This window comes from Achroia grisella, unplaced genomic scaffold (assembly GCF_030625045.1).
Source record: "Achroia grisella isolate CSIRO2021 unplaced genomic scaffold, CSIRO_AGI_Agris_v1 utg12554, whole genome shotgun sequence".
NCBI classification, from domain to species: Eukaryota; Metazoa; Arthropoda; class Insecta; order Lepidoptera; family Pyralidae; genus Achroia; species Achroia grisella.
The window spans coordinates 1-16,987 of record NW_026712608.1 but is presented as its reverse complement, the minus strand read 5'-3'; the positions used below and the strand labels follow the sequence as shown (position 1 = coordinate 16,987).

The 16,987-nt window shown below is 34.0% G+C and overlaps 3 protein-coding genes across 3 annotated transcripts; 1 reads left to right on the top strand and 2 right to left on the bottom strand.

The window, feature by feature from the left end:
* Positions 1–1,223: 1,223 nt before the first annotated feature.
* On the top strand, positions 1,224–1,991 carry LOC131854948 (myb/SANT-like DNA-binding domain-containing protein 3). Its single transcript, XM_059206134.1, has 2 exons — positions 1,224–1,449; positions 1,755–1,991. The coding sequence occupies exons 1-2, from the start codon at positions 1,258–1,260 to the stop codon at positions 1,989–1,991; spliced, it is 429 nt and encodes a 142-aa protein (XP_059062117.1). The 5' UTR covers positions 1,224–1,257.
* Positions 1,992–11,950: 9,959 nt separating this feature from the next.
* LOC131854947 (uncharacterized) lies at positions 11,951–14,500 on the bottom strand. The gene has a single exon (XM_059206133.1). It carries the CDS (start codon positions 14,498–14,500, stop codon positions 11,951–11,953), a length of 2,550 nt encoding a protein of 849 aa, XP_059062116.1.
* Positions 14,501–14,581: 81 nt separating this feature from the next.
* LOC131854951 (uncharacterized) lies at positions 14,582–16,056 on the bottom strand (the record flags this gene model as incomplete). Its single annotated transcript, XM_059206135.1, has 1 exon — positions 14,582–16,056. A coding segment is annotated over one exon (1,475 nt), but the record flags the coding sequence as incomplete, so codon positions are not given.
* Positions 16,057–16,987: the final 931 nt, after the last annotated feature.

Here is a 16,987-nt window from a genome sequence, read left to right as displayed (position 1 = left end):
ATCGTTTCTTCCAAATTGTGCCTAAGTAGTCGCAATCTTATTCTTATTGTTGATTCCATCCGGTCGTTTCCTATCCCATTACCTAAGAGTAATCATCGCAAATCATCGCCCCATTTAGTAAAATTCTGCTAAAAATCGTTAAAAATTACTAAAAAATATACAATTCCATCGTTCAATACTCACCATGTCGTCTGCTTCAGAAACTTTTGTTATCTTAGAGTGCTAGTGATCACCCTCACCTGCCTGTAGGTCGTTTCTCTTGATCACCAAGTTGTTCTGAAATCAGTAATTTAGTCTGAAAGTTTTAAAACAATTTACAAATTTCGGTTTCAGCCGTCGTTCTCTCATACTATCTTCAGTTTTCACCCAAGACTTTTATTGTCCTAGGGTGCCTACAGTATCCCCGTCTAGTAGCGTAAAACCTAGGTCCGATTTCGGTCAATTTTCATTCTAAATTTCGGTCTAATCCAAAAAATCATAAGTTCCGTCTAAAACTTTGCTCCCCCACCTAGAATTTCCCTGACTTCCCCGCACCACCACGCCTTGTCGGTTTACGCCACTCTTGTTTAATTCTAACATTTTTTTGAACAAAATATCAAACCCAGGTTACCTAAGAGGTTACATTTCATATTAAATATTCTTAAATTAAAACATCGTTTCATCCAAATTGTGCCTAAGTAGTCGCAATCTTACACTCGTATTTATAAACGAGTAATTACTTGTTGCTTGATCACTTCTTAATGAAGTAATTACTTGAACATAGAATTCTTACCAACCATATTATGTTTTATAGACGAGAAATTCACATTACTTACTTAAGCAAATGCATAAAAATTAGCTTAAGTGAGTAACACACGTAATGCTTGGTTCTCTCTGGCAACACTAAACTTTGGCGTTTTGTTACATAAATAGCCGAACGCGAAGTTTGTATTTAATTTATAAAGTCTTACTAGACATATCCATACCTATGTATATTTATACAAAATCCATAACTACAACAAAACTTTTCATACAACTCGCAATTTCAATAAAAATATATACTTTTTTCAACATATATTATCTGCAAGATTGGAGAATTAAAACGCGTGACACAGTATAACTCGGCCGAATTAAAATGTTTCTGTTTGACAACTTGGCGCTTCGTAATAGTATAGTTGACAGCATAATGTATTAGATATTTTATTTGGAAAGGTTATTTTAACTTTTACTGTCAATCTTGATTTGCTGGTATTTTCTGCGAGTGTCGTTGGTTTCAAAATGAGCGAAATAATTTGTGATAGAAAGAAACCGTTTTCCTGTCTGGAAAAAGATTTATTTCTTAAGTTAATTGACAAATATGATAATATTTTAACATGCAAAAAAACAAATGGTACCAGTGTTCTAAGAAAAAAGCAGGCATGGAATAGAATACAAGATGAATTTAATTCATCTCCAATCGTTTCGCATAAAGTAAGTACCTATTGTACATATAACACTTTACGATTTATTTTCTCTCTCTTACAGTATCTTATATTCTGCACATCACAAGCCGCGGACATTAGCTTGCACTAACCTATAATAACATTATAAAAGCGTTATGACACAATATACAGACTTATTATGAGTTCGAGTATGTTTGTTTGATTGTTGTGTTTTGCACAAAACTACTAAATATACTTGGTTGGAGTGTCAACTAGACTTAGGTGATACACTAATACTGGTGCTTGTTTGCTGAATTTATCTTTCCTTAAGGATTTGTTTTGTTCTGTTTACAGGCCTCAGTTAAACAACTTACAAAGCTGTGGTACAATATGAAGGCAAAAGCTCGAGAAGCAAAAACTAGAGAAAATGTTCGCTTCTTGACAGGTGGAGGTCCATCAGTGGAAGACATGGACACAATTGATGCTAAAGTTATAGCAATTGACAAAAATATTTTAACAAATATTGAAGTGGACATTGACAGTGATGTAAATGGTAAATATTTTCAGTTTTATAATCCTATATTATTATAGTCCCTTGCAGCTTCACCCACAGCGACAGAAGTGTCACTGAGTAAAATATATATTTTATATATAAGATAACATAACATCATATCCATATACTGTTTTAAACTTGACGCGGTCATTATTTATACGTATAATTAGTAAAAATCACGGGATCTTACCACGTTTTATATTTGCTGAGTTCCCGATATTTCGGTAGTGTTCCAACCACCATGATCACGGGTAAACTGAAGAGCAGCGGGTAGATGGAAAATGAAATCTTTTTATGGGCAGACATATGCGTCTACCTTCACACGTCTTCGTTTGTTGCTACTACTGGAACTCGCTCGATATTCATCTCGGCAAACTGTACTCACAGTATCTTTACGTACATTTAATACACTTTTTGATCGCGTATTTTGTTTTTGTTTAATTAAACTAATCACTGGATTCCAGACCAGAGAGCCTATAGCCGTCTTCTCGATTGAAATTTTTATATTTCTGTATTTCAATGGCCTCTCTAACCATTCTTGGGATATAATGCCGTTCTGATGTTAATACTTTTGGTTGGTGTAGTTCAATCCAGTGATGACTGTAGTTGTGGGAGCTCATACATTGGACAGACAAAAAGGTTTTTTTGGGGAAAAATAAAAAAAGTTGTTTTGGGGAAAAATATATTAGTAAAATTATATTATTAAAATAATTCTATTATTAAAAATAAAAATTTTAGAAGAAGAGTTGGAGCACAGAAGACTTGTCCATGCAGAAGAATTAAAAATGAAAATTAAAGAAAGAGAAACAAAAGAAATACTTTGGGACTTAGAAATAAAGGAAAAAAAAAAACAATTACATAATGGCTAATTCTTTATTTTTATGTTTTTATTTAGTTTCTCTTTCTTTAATTTAATTTGTAAATGGTTATCGCCTGTTATTGCCTAATTAATTAGTAAACAGTAATTTTATGACTTGAACCAAAGATTAGGTAGATAATAGAATAACTATATATTAAAATGCCTTTAATTTTAAAGTAAGTAAACTTAAAACAAAAAGAAGTTTTTAATTATTATGTACAGTAACAGCTTATAAATTAAGTAAAATCTCTGGAAATTATGTTTGCTCGAAGAACCATTCCATCACTGGTTGCAACTGTTGTTGCTGCAGTATGTATATTGTGGTCGGCTACATTCAGTTCCTCTAAATCTTCTATAAGGTCATTAGCTTCCAGGGCTATGTTATGTAAAACAGCACATGCAATAATAATATTAGCTGTGGTCCTCAGTTTGGTTGCTAAGCCTTTGTGCAAGGCTGGGAATCTCCGTTTTAATACTCCAAACAATCTCTCCACAGAATTCCTCGTCTTTATTTGGGCCTTATTATACCTTTCTTCAGCAGCTGTTGTAGGATTAGACACTGGAGTAAGTAGGTGCCTTGTGCATGAATAACCAGCATCTGCAACTAACATGCCATCAAATTCATTGCTTGCAGTCTAATATTTAGTCGGGAATTTCTAAAAATCCGACTGTCATGTGTGCTTCCAGCCCATCGCACTACTATGTCCTGTATTTTTAAACAAGGATCACCAACAACCTGTACATTTATAGAAAAGTACCCTTTTCTATTCCGATACTGTTCTGTATGCTCAAAAAGTTTGGTGTTGCTGTTAATCCCTCCAAATGTCAGGCAATAGTCCTCGGAAGCAGTAAACAACTAAATAAAATTAATTTCAACACTTTACCTCCTGTTCTATTTAATAAACAACCAATTGCGTATAGTTCTCAAGTAAAAAATCTCGGTTTAATTATAGACAGTACTCTAAGTTGGAACAACTATGTTAGTGACGTTAGTCGTAAAGTCACAATTACACTGCGTAACTTATATAGATTGAAAAACTTTCTCCCTATAAGTACTAAAACTCTCCTTGTCCAATCATTAGTTCTCCCCACTCTTGATTATGCTGATGTGTGCTGTTCTGACATGAACGTAGACCTTTTAAACAAATTGGATCGGCTTCTCAACAATTCTATCCGCTTCATTTTTAACTTGCGCAAATTCGATCATATCTCTTCTTTTCGTTCACAGCTTAAATGGCTACCTATCCGTTATCGTAGAAATGTTCGTATGCTATGTACTCTCTATTCTTTTCTATATGATTCTAATTCTCCTGATTACATTAGCAATCAATTTCATTTCCATGGGGACAACACCATTCGCTCTATTCGCACGACCAGAAAATGTTTACTTCTTATACCGGCTCATTTGTCCGGTTTCATCCACTATTCTTTCGCCGTTCAGGCTATCAAACTTTGGAACGACTTACCCCTTGATATCAAGACCGCCACGAGTAAGTTTTCTTTAAAGCGTAAATTGCGGGAATACTATTCCAGCATGTAACTTTTCTATTATGTAGAATAGTTTTCCATTTTATCTTTTTGCGTGACTCATTGTTATTTGTACATCTTTTCTATGTTATAGTTGCCAGAATTTGTTTTTTTTGTTGTTCTATCTGCTGTTGCTATTTCATTGTCAGACTATTAAGTATGTTATATGTATGTATAAGTTATATGATGTGTATATGGTATATTTAGGTATGTATTTTATTCATATTTATCTATAGCTTTATATATATTGTATGTATTTGTATATGTATGTTTACATGTACTTACGTTTAGTAAATATATATTATTTATGACATAGGCATTATTTTTCTTATTGATTTCATTTGCACCGCCTACAGTTTCTCTGCACAACCTGTGGTTGACTGGTAGAAAATGCCGTAAGGCGTTAAGTCCGCCATATGTACTTTTACCTTGGTATTTTGTGCATTGAAGTTATATAAATAAATAAAATAAATAAATACCTCTTGGCTTACTTATTTTAACATGAGTGCAGTCCAGTGCCCCTATAATATTCTTGAGGCCACCATATCTATCTATACGTCCTAGTTATTTGAATTCATCCTTCACTCTCTTGAGGTTTCTTTCAGAATTTGGGAATCCTATAAAGTTCTGCATCCGAGAGGCTAATGCCCAACTTACTCTTTTTACAATATGACACACTGTTGATTGGGATATATTAATAAGATCTCCACATACTGCTTGAAAACTACCCGTTGCATAAAAACGTAATGCTGTGAGCAACTGGCATTCTGGAGAGATTGGAAGCCCTCTTTGAGTTTCGCACATTAATTCATTAATAATTAATGGCAAAATGATGTCTACTACGACACGTTTGGCGAAACGGAATCTTCTTTTAAATTCATCTTCAGAGTACTCACGCAGAGGGTTTCTGTGGCGAACATATTCTTTGTTTAACCTCGGTGTATTCAACGCAACAGCGTACCACAACTTCATCTAAAGGATCACTGGTTACATTATCCAAAGATTCAAATAAATTTTCTATAGAATTCATGATGGTATTTTTACGTTTCACGTTCTCAGACCAAATAAACAACACGTTACCAATTCACGTAAAAGTCAAGCAGTTAACAACCTCAAAATCCATGATACAATGTCAAGTCAACTGTCAAAACTATTACTTCAAACCATTGGCCGATACTTAAGTAATAAAAATGGTGACTAATGGTTTGCTGAGAATTCTAATGATTATTAGTTCTTACTTAAGAAGAATTCTTATCTATAAAACAAAAATGTTTGCTTAAGTAATTACTTTTGCTCAAGCAATTACTTTTGCTCGACTATAAATACGAGTATTATTCTTGTTGTTGATTCCATCCGGTCGTTTGTTATCCCATTACCTAACAGTAATCATCGCAAATCATCGCCCCATTTAGTAAAATTCTGCTAATAATCGTTCAAAATTACTAAAAAATATACAATTTCACCGTTCAATACTCACCAGGTCGTCTGCTTCAGAAACTTATGTTGTCTTAGAGTGCTAGTGGTCACCTTCACCTGCTTGTAGGTTGTTTCTCTCTGGATTACCAAGTTGTTCTGAAATCAGTAATTTAGTCTGAAAATTTTCAAAAAATTTACAAATTTCGGTTTCTGCCGTCGTTCTTTCATACTATCTTCAGTTATCACCCTAGACCTTAATTGTCCTAGGGTGCCTACAGTATCCCCCGTCTAGTAGCGTAAAATCTAGGTCCGATTTCGGTCAATTTTCATTCTAAATTTCGGTCTAATCCAAACAATTATAAGTTCCGTCTAAAACTTTGCTCCCCCACCTAGAATTTCCCTGACTTCCCCGCACCACCACGCCTCGTCGGTTTACGCCACTCTCGTTTAATTCTAACATTTTTTTGAAAAAATATCAAACCCAGGTTGCCTAAGAGGTTACATTTCATATTAAATATTCTTAAGAGGCCTTTCACATTTTTTGGCATAAAAGCGGGGTCTTTGTGGTTCTGGTTCTAAGATATTAAGAGTCGGATATACATTTTGATTCCTCAATTGTATAGATAGATATCTAATCTTAAAAACAACATCTTTGAAGTTTTAATTTTCTCCTTATTAGTCCTCCTAATTTCTAAAACTAATTCAAAAACGCTAAGAGACAGAAGTTTGGGGTCGTCGTTCATTAATAAACAAACATAAATTGATATGATATCTTTACTAAAACTTGATAATTACTTTATAAATTGAGACAGCATCGTCCTTTTTTATATTTTCAACTTAAATATGTAAAAAATTGATCATAATTAAACCCGAAATTTCAACAAAACTTTGCCATAATCATTTCTAATTTTCTCATAAATACAACGAAATTTTTGAACAAAAAAAACATAATAATAAAGTTAATATACTTGTAAATTAGAAATATAAAAAAAAAAATAAGTTTCTAAGAAAAAAATAAACAATAATAATAATTTAAAGTTGTATAAATTCCGTTGCGCCAAAAGTAAATTCTCAGTGCTGCGCTAGCGCTCGTCGAGGTAGCATCTATGCTATTTTACCGCTACGTAAGACATTCGTAAACATTTGTCAGTGAACATTAGTATAGTGCGACTAAACAATTTTGATAATTTAACTAATATTTAATTATTTTTGCTAATACATACTTATTTTTACGAATATTAATTTAAAGTTGTTATATATATATATTTTTTGGAGGAGGCCTTTACCCAAAATGGGGTTCTTGATAACTAAATATATGTAAATATATAAATACATATTAGTAACAAATAGATTAATAATAATAAATACATATAGTAAATAATAATAATAATAAAAATACTTGAATATAAATTAACAAATAGTGATAAATATATATTTCTAAGTTACTAACACCATAGATTTGTAATAAGCAAGAAATAAAAAGGCTTTTTTAATTTAATTTAATTTAATTTAATATATATATATAATATTTATTTTAGCATGCCAAGACAAAAGTACAGTTATGTTACAAATAAAACCTACCTACTCTGCTGCACTATGAACAGCACAAGAGCGTGGTATTTCGTCACACTAATGGCAATTAATTGTTAATATTAAAAAAAAAACATTTTAGTATTTTTAAAAAGAACGCTTAACTAAGAGAAAAATGTAAACGAATTTTACTTTATGTTTATTTTGTAGTTTTTTCTAAATTAAATTATATTATCTAGTATGCAATGTGGTTCTAAATTGCAGCCATTGTGTTATTATACTCGTTGGACTTTCATTACTGTACAGTTATGTCAAATAATTATATGTGTTTGGGTGAAAAGTCAACAACTTTATAAATGTTTTTATTTAGAGACTAGCTTGCAGCTCGCGGCTTCGCCCGCGTGAACATGGGATATATAGGTTATCGCGCTTTTAAAGATCGTGTACAGTATTGGGACGTTATATATAAACCTTCCTCTTGAGTCTATCTATTCTGTCTGTTAAATTACAACGAATCAAAATCTGCGTAGTTTTTTAAGATCAAAACATACATAGATCTATTACATGTGTAGAAGATATTTTAACCGGAAATTGAACCCGTTAAAATTATATTGGCAGATCAGTTGGAATCATCGGTATTCTTGGTATATGAGGTGGTTGCCCAGGTAACGTACCGGTTATAATGGTCTACAATTAAATTGTCTTTCAATTCTTTAGTAAGCAATATATCCAATGGGACGCCATTGCACATGTTCAGCGGGCTTAAATTTCATGATTGGATCATGCTTTTGAGAAATTCCTTCCTCAAGTTTGAGCAGTTAGTGTAGGAAATCACTATCTGTGCTTCCATAAAAATGAGCTCTCATATTTGTCAGTAGTTTCAAATTTTAAATTAAAGTCCATAAGGGAGACGATGTTAATGACACAGAGAGTCTTTCAGAAATCTCCAGAAAAAACTATAAAAGTAATACCGCCTATGAGAGCAGAGGTGTTTCTAAGGTTCTCTATAGCTCATGGTGATTTCATTATCAATGAAATCAATTTATAAAAAAATTGATATTAGCTCGTAATTATTTATCAAGAATCAAGAATCGGCCAACCAAGAACGTGAAGCTGCAATATCAGCCAATATCTTGCGGCGACGTCAATGATGCAGGAACAGTAATGATAGCAGTTGAAGCTCTTTTTATACAACTTAGAATGGCAAACAAGCTCTCCTGATGGAAAGGGGTAACCGTCGCCTATAGACATGAGCAGTACCTGACATGTTCATATCCGCATATTGTTTCCCCCATGATCCCCCCATGCGTTGCCATTCCTGAGAACTCGGGTGTTAATCCCCTGTACCCTGTAAATTCACTGCCATATATATACACAGATAGTCTATATAGATAGATAGTATACCCTGAGAAAGGTCATAGACTACTTTATAGTGCGAAAAAAGGGTTGTAAGGGATTGAAAGCGGAGATGAAAGGTTGTATAAAAGTATCGTCATTGTTTAAGTGAATCAATGAAACCTTTTTGGGTTATAATCAAAATATATTTCTTTTATTTGGTCAATTTCATTATACCACGCTGACGAAGTCGCGGACACACCTAATATACATCTAAGGATCCCATCCTTAGATATATATTAGGTGTGTCCTTTAAATCGAAACAAAGCCATGAAAACACAACTATTATATATAAATAAAATAATTATTTGCCTAAGTTTAATATTTAGAACAAGTGAATATGGCAATAATGTATCCGACTCTTATAATAAATTATATTGTACTTATTAATAAATAAATTGAATTAATATATAAGAGGAATTAATTAGTAAATTTATGTTATAGTAATTTCATCTTCCTGTCCTTATCCCAATTATTTGTTACTCATATTACTTAAGGTTTTGGCTTTTAGTTGTACAATCGGCCAGCATCCTGACATCAACCCTCTAGGAATAATATAATAAAAAAATATGGTCATTATTAGCACTTTGATAATTAATATAAATCACGTTATTTAAAAAAATCCAATAAGTACGTTAGTTACTCAGTTCAGTAAAAACATATCACATTATTAATTAAAATATTACAAGGATCAAAATGGTTCATACTAAATCCACACCGATTGAGCTACACGTTTATTTGCGTCTGTGTGCGTGTATTACTGTATGTGTGCGTAAATCCATGCGATTAAACCTAAAGTTGAGCGGCATCATTTTGTAATAGGCCTCTTAAATTAAAACATCGTTTCTTCCAAATTGTGCCTAAGTAGTAGCAATCTTATTCTTGTTGTTGATTCCATCCGGTCGTTTCGTATTCCATTACCTAAGAGAAATCATCGCCCCATTTATTAAAATTCTGCTAAAAATCGTTCAAAATTACTAAAAAATATACAATTTCATCGTTCAATGCTCACCATGTCGTCTGCTTCAGAAACTTTTGTTATCTTAGAGTGCTAGTGATCACCCTCACCTGCCTGTAGGTCGTTTCTCTTGATCACCAAGTTGTTCTGAAATCAGTAATTTAGTCTGAAAGTTTTAAAACAATTTACAAATTTCGGTTTCAGCCGTCGTTCTTTCATACTATCTTCAGTTTTCACCCAAGACTTTTATTGTCCTAGGGTGCCTACAGTATCCCCCGTCTAGTAGCGTAAAACCTAGGTCCGATTTCGGTCAATTTTCATTCTAAATTTCGGTCTAATCCAAATAATTATAAGTTCCGTCTAAAACTTTGCTCCCCTACCTAGAATTTCCCTGACATCCTCGCACCACCACGCCTCGTCGGTTTACGCCACTCTCGTTTAATTCTGACATTTTTTTGAAAAAATATCAAACCCAGGTTACCTAAGAGGTAACATTTCATATTAAATATTCTTAAATTTAAACATCGTTTCTTCCAAATTGTGCCTAAATAGTCGCATTCATATTCTTGTTGTTGATTCCATCCGGTCGTTTCGTATCCCATTACCTAAGAGTAATCATCGCAAATCATCGCTCCATTTAGTAAAATTCTGCTAAAAATCGTTCAAAATTACTAAAAAATATACAATTTCATCGTTCAATACTCACCAGTGGGCTAATTATCTAACTTCGTTCGCAACGATTTTCGTATGCAACGTAGTGAAAATGACGTCATCTGTCAATAATGCGATTATATTGACGCCATTTGACGCTGTCAACTAGCATTGCAACGTAAACGCAACTTAACATATCGATAAAAATTATTTCTATCGAATGTCGATTTAGTAACCTCGTTGCAATGTCACGTAATCGCTATTTTGCCGAAATGACAGCGTGGAATTGAAACGGTTTTTAGAGTATAAGAAACAATTTAGAAGGTGTTTCTTTTGGTTACAATCTTTAAAATATCAGCATTAGCTGCATTATTTGTCTTGTTTTGGTAATTTTCAGTATTTCATATATTTTTATAATGTTATTTGTAAATGTTCACAATAAATACACTGTTGTTTTTGTTGAAATATAATGTAGTCTATGATCGTACTGAAACATATGTCATTGTAAAAGTAATTGTCAATAGAGTGCTGTACAAAATGGCATGTATGTGTAACGAGTACTAACGAGTACTGTGTGTTTCGTTCGCCATGATGTGTAAATGAAAGTCTACGGAAATGACTCTAATATTACTGCCTTTGTTTTTATAAGTTAATAAGTTTAGTTGTTACAATAAAGTGATTGTACAATAAACTGGCCTTTATTATAACATGGTAGCAGTGCACGTGGTTTATGTTTAAAAAGTTAAAAAGTTTGAAAGTAAAAAATGGCCGATAAAGACAAAGAAGAATTGAATCTCGTAATCTTCGATGGGACCTGCTATGATAAATGGAGGTACAGATTAAAATTATATTTGGACATGAAAGGATGCAGTCAGGTTATAGAAAAAAACTCAAAACCGGAAGATATTCCAGAATGTGACTGGAAGAAAATGGAATTGCGTGCCAAGAATTATATAGTTAATAGCGTGAATAACAACCAGTTAGAAATAATAATATCGGAGGATAGCGCAAGAAAAATGATACAGAAATTCGATTCTATTTATATGACAAAGTCAAGTGCGAACAAATTGCTATGCAAGAGAAAATTGTTAAAATTAAAAATGGCGGATAATGAGAACCCCACAGAATTTTTAAACACGTTTGAGAAAAACATAAATGAGTTAAGAAACGCTGGTGAAAATATATCAGAAGAGGACAAGTTAAATCACTTATTATTATGTTTACCTGTGTTTAACATTCTAGAAGTATTATACAAATAAAAGACGTACCAAGGTTAATTGACAATTTAATTTTTGCATTACAACGAATACATGTAATGATCAAAACGAAACTATAGCGCGTTTTAGAATTGACACAGCGCCATCTAGTATTTCATACTGTAAACTATTACGGCCAATACTTATTACAATTTGTACATACCGCCCACCATGGACAACTACAGTACTTTAGTTGTTCATCACTACAAAAAAAATAAAATTAACATACAAAATCAACAATATTAAAGTTGAGCGAATAGACAAACAAAAATGCTATAAAACTATTACAAAACATGAGTAGAAATTAACATACTTAACAAAATTACTTTAAGCTTAATTAAACAATAACAAATTCTGACAAATTGACAGATTTACTTAGAAAATAGACTGCCATTGCAAATCAACTTATTCTGTTACAGGCAGTAAACATATCTTAGATAATGGTCTTTTAATAATATTACCCTTACATTTAAGACTAACAACGCGTGTAATCTTGTCCAAACCTTCATGTTTATCAATTATTATACCAAACAACCATTTAGCAGGTGGTAAATCGTCCTCCCTTACCAACACTACATCACCAATATTTGGTTCTTGAATGAGATGTTTCCATTTACGACGATGAAAGAATTGAGTAATGTAATCTTGCGACCAACGTCGCCAGAAATGCTGCAACATCCTTTGTGTTAGTTGCCAACGTTTGAGATTACTAAGGTTGCAAGCTTCATAATTTGAATCAGGAGCTACAACTAAGGGCTCTCCCACCAAAAAATGCCCTGGGGTAAGTGCATATTGTTCACCAGGGTTGTTACTAATCTGAGAGAGTGGCCGGGAATTTAAACAAGCTTCCACTTGGGTCAGGACTGTTGCCATTTCCTCATATGTAAGTGTGGAGTTTCCAATTACGCGTTGAAGATGGTATTTTGTGGACTTTATCCCTGCTTCCCAGAGTCCACCAAAGTTTAGAGCGCGGGGAGGGATAAAATGCCACTTAGTGCCATTGCAAGCAAGTGAATTTGCGATTTCTGTCGCTATAGCAGACCTTTCTGTAGAAAAAAGTGATTTAAGTTCTCTAGCGGCACCTATAAAATTCGTACCGTTATCACTCCATATATCGGCACAATGTCCTCGCCTTGCTACAAAGCGCTTAAAAGCTGCCAAGAAACCCTGAGTAGTTAAGTCACTCACTGCCTCCAGGTGAACAGCTTTAGTAGCCATGCAAATGAAAAGACATATATAACCTTTATAGGAGTGATGGCCTCTACCCTTACTAGTACGAATGCTGATAGGACCGGCAAAGTCTACACCGCTACGAAAAAAAGGTCGGCAAGCTGTAACTCTTACCGAAGGAAGTTGACCCATTAGCTGATGTTCTACAATAGATCCATGACGAATACAGACAACACATTTACGAACGTACAATTTAACCATATTTTTAACGTCTATAATCCAATACTTGGTTCGCAAGTAATTTATCATGAGCTGAGGTCCACCATGAAGAGTTCTGGAATGAGCCTCAGCAATTAATAAATGAGTAAAATGAGATTTCTTAGCAATGAGGATAGGATGTTTCATTTCTTCAGACATTTGAGAATACTGTAATCGTCCACCAACTCGCAAGACACCAACATCCTCAACAAATGGACTGAGAGAGGTAAGTTTGCTTTTATTATTAAGTTTTCCAGTTTTTTCTAAATTATACAGATCTTCTTGAAAATATATAGATTGATGTTGTCGGATACATACATTCAAAGCTTCAGTATATTCTTCATTACTAACATATTTGTTTTTCTTTTCAGGTTGGAGAGCAGTTCGTGAAAGAAGAAATCGTCTACATAGAGCAACAACTCTGACAAGTTTGCGCAATGATGAGTATTTATTCCATAGACTAAATTCCTCGCTTGTAGTTGCATAGCATACCTTGTTTGTTTTCTCTTCTAAATTTGTATCATTTACCTCTTTGTTTTTATAAATAATATTTTCTGATTTCAGCCAAAGTGGTCCTGTGCTCCACAAATCATTTTGATAATCCTGAGGCTTGACTCCTCTGGAGGCACAATCCGCAGGGTTGTCCTTTGATTGGACATGTGACCACTGGTTACTATCAAGAACCGTTAGTATTTCTGAAACCCGATTAGCAATGAAAGTCTTCCACCTACTCGGATGACTTCTTAGCCAAGCGAGTACAACCGTTGAATCGGTCCAAGCATGAATATTTTCTTTAGGTACAGTAAGAACCGTTGACACTTCCAGGAGCAGTTTCGCGAGCAAGACGGCGCCACACAGTTCGAGTTTGGGAATGGATATCTGTTTAACAGGAGCAACTTTGGTTTTAGAGGTAAGTAAATTTACATGTATTACACCATTTCTACTAACTATACGTGCATAAACTACAGCAGCGTATGCCACATTCGACGCGTCACTAAAACCATGTAATTCAACTAACTTGTCATCAGCCCTCGAGTTAATCCATCTAGGAATTTGTAAATTGGTAAGTAAACATAATTCGTTTCTGTATATAATCCACTCTTTTAATAACTGAGATGGAAGTTCTTCATCCCAATCGATTCCAGAAAGCCAAAGCTTCTGTATGAATACTTTAGCAGTTATAATGGTGGGTGCGATCCAGCCAAGAGGATCAAACAATCGTGCAACATCCGATATAACCTTTCTTTTAGTGACAGGTTCGCTCAGTGGCGGCAACTGAACGGAGTATTCGAAGACATCAGAGCGTCGATTCCATGTAAGTCCAAGTATCTTCATTACTGAATCTATTTTTAGTTCTAGATTACCTAATTTATCCTTGTTTCCTTCCTTTATCTTCTCTAGCAAACTTTCACTATTGCTACACCATTTCCTGAGTTGAAATCCTGCTGAGCCTAGTAACATCTTCATATCTTTATAGACCCTTTGACCTTCTTCAACGTTCTGACAACCGGTCAACAAGTCATCCATATAAAAATCCCTGAGGACTCTTTCAGAAACGTGGATATTTATTACCCTCATCAATAGCAACCTGCTGTAAGGCCTTTACCGCTAGATGAGGTGCGGCAGCAGTCCCAAAAGTAACTGTGAGTAACCTATAATGTTGTAAGTCATCTTTTTGATTATCTGGATTACGCCACAAGATACGCTGAAAGTTTGTATCTTCAGGAAAACCTTCACCTGTCTATACATTTTAGTTATGTCTGCCACTAGACATATAGGATACAATCGCCAGCGCATGATAAGATGTCTCAGATCGGACTGAAGAGTCGGACCAACCATTAGATCATCATTCAAGGATACACCGTTGCAATCTTTGCACGAAGCATCAAACACAACGCGTGTTTGAGTAGTACTTTTATCTTCTCTGATGACTGGATGATGTGGCAAATAAACAGCGTTTTTATTATCACGTTCATCATCAGGTACAAGCTCCATATGACCCAAATCTAAATAGTCCTTTATGACATTTGAATAATCCATTTTTAATTTAGGATTTTTTAATAATCTCTTTTCTAACAAATAAAACCTACGAGCTGCTATATCTCGAGAATTACCATACATACAAGTTGGATTTTGATCACGAAATGGTAATTTGACAACATACCTACCGAATGAATCTCGTTTGGTAGTGGCGACGAACAGTTCCTCGCATCTCTGCTCTTCAGGCGTGAGATGTTTACGATTCAGATTGGAATTGTCTGATTCTAACTCCCAAAATTTACGTAGGAGTTCGTTTTCATTACAATGAGAATGCAAACTAACAATTGAGTAACAACACTCTTTCTCATTGTTACCAGAAGATTCTATCTCTCCTGACAATATCCAACCTAACTTGGTTTTTTGAGCAACTAATGATTGAGATGATCCCCTAATAAGACCCTCTTCCAAGATCATTCCATAAACTTTAGCACCCAATAACAAGTCAATCTTGTTGGGTGTGGTGTACGTAGGATCTGCTAAATCTGATTTAGACAGTTCTGTTAATACTGGTAAGACAACCTTTCGTTCTGGAAGAAAAGTAGTTAGCTTCTTTAAAACATGAGCCTTTACATCAACAACAAAGTTGGGGTCATGGAGTGATTGAATTTTTAAAAACACTACAGACTTAGAGGTGAAAGAACCCGCCTGATCACTTCCTAGCCCTGATATTTGACTTCTGCTTGAATATTTCTTTAACCCAAGAAGCTGAACTGCTGCTTCAGTAATAAATGAAGCCTGCGAACCTTGGTCTAACAACGACCTGAGGGTGATATTCTTGCCAGCCTTTGAAACAATTTTAACTAAAGCGGTGGCCAATAACACTTGGGTGTCAACCCTAGAAAAACATGCTACGACATTTCTAGCTTCGTCTTGTGTTGCTGATGTCGTTGGTACGACGACATCACTATTAGCCGATTGATCACTACCTACTTCATTATCGGCTGATTGTACTATACTTCTAGGATGTAGTAATGAATGATGTCTTTTCTTACATATTTTACAACGAGTGGTTTGTTGGCATGAGTAAACCGAATGCTTAGAACCTAGACAATTATAACATAAACTGTTGGTTTGAGCAAAATTACGCCGCGTGTCTATGTCTGCTTTTGCAAATTTTTTACATTTGTAAATCTTATGGTTTTCATTACAATAAGCACATGAAAATACTGTAGTTACAAGAAGTGATTTTGTATTATATTGAGTGCGATTAGAATAATTTACTTTTACAGATCTGTTATCTAAAAATTCTAACGATCTAAATCTACTCTCAAGAAAACTTTTAAATTGTGTTAGAGAAGGTAAGTCATCACCAGTTTCACTAATTTTTACTTCCCATAATTTTCTAGTTTCAGTATCCAATTTTAAACTAACTATATAAATTACTATGATATCCCACGAAGTTACATTAATGCCTAAATTTATTAATGCATTTATACACTCATTTGTTGTATCCAAAAGCTCTTTTAGACCAGTAGATGACTCTGACGTTACATTTTTTTGACTCATGAACCTCTTTAAAATACAATTAGCAAGATACCTTTTGTTGTTGTAACGTTTCTCAATAAGATCCCAACATACTTTATAATTACTCTGTGTGATAGGAACGTGACGTAGTAATTGTTCTGGTTCTCCAGAGAGATGGCTTTTTAAATAATGTAAACGTTGTACATCGTCTAACGTCTTATTGTTATGTACCAAAGACAGAAACAAATCTCTGAAACTAACCCACTCTAAATATTGTCCTGAGAATACAGGAATGGAAATTCTAGATAATTTTACTATGAGAGACTGACTTTCCTTTTCTTTACTTGACACTATCGGTACTAGTTAAATATTTTGTTAATGACCCCTTTAGTTCAGTCTTATAATCTATATAAGTCTCTTCAGTTTGCTCATACATATCAGTTTGAGTATAAGAAGACTTTGCAATTTCAGACTTAGGCATGTCACTAATAATTTTTGAATGAGTGTTGG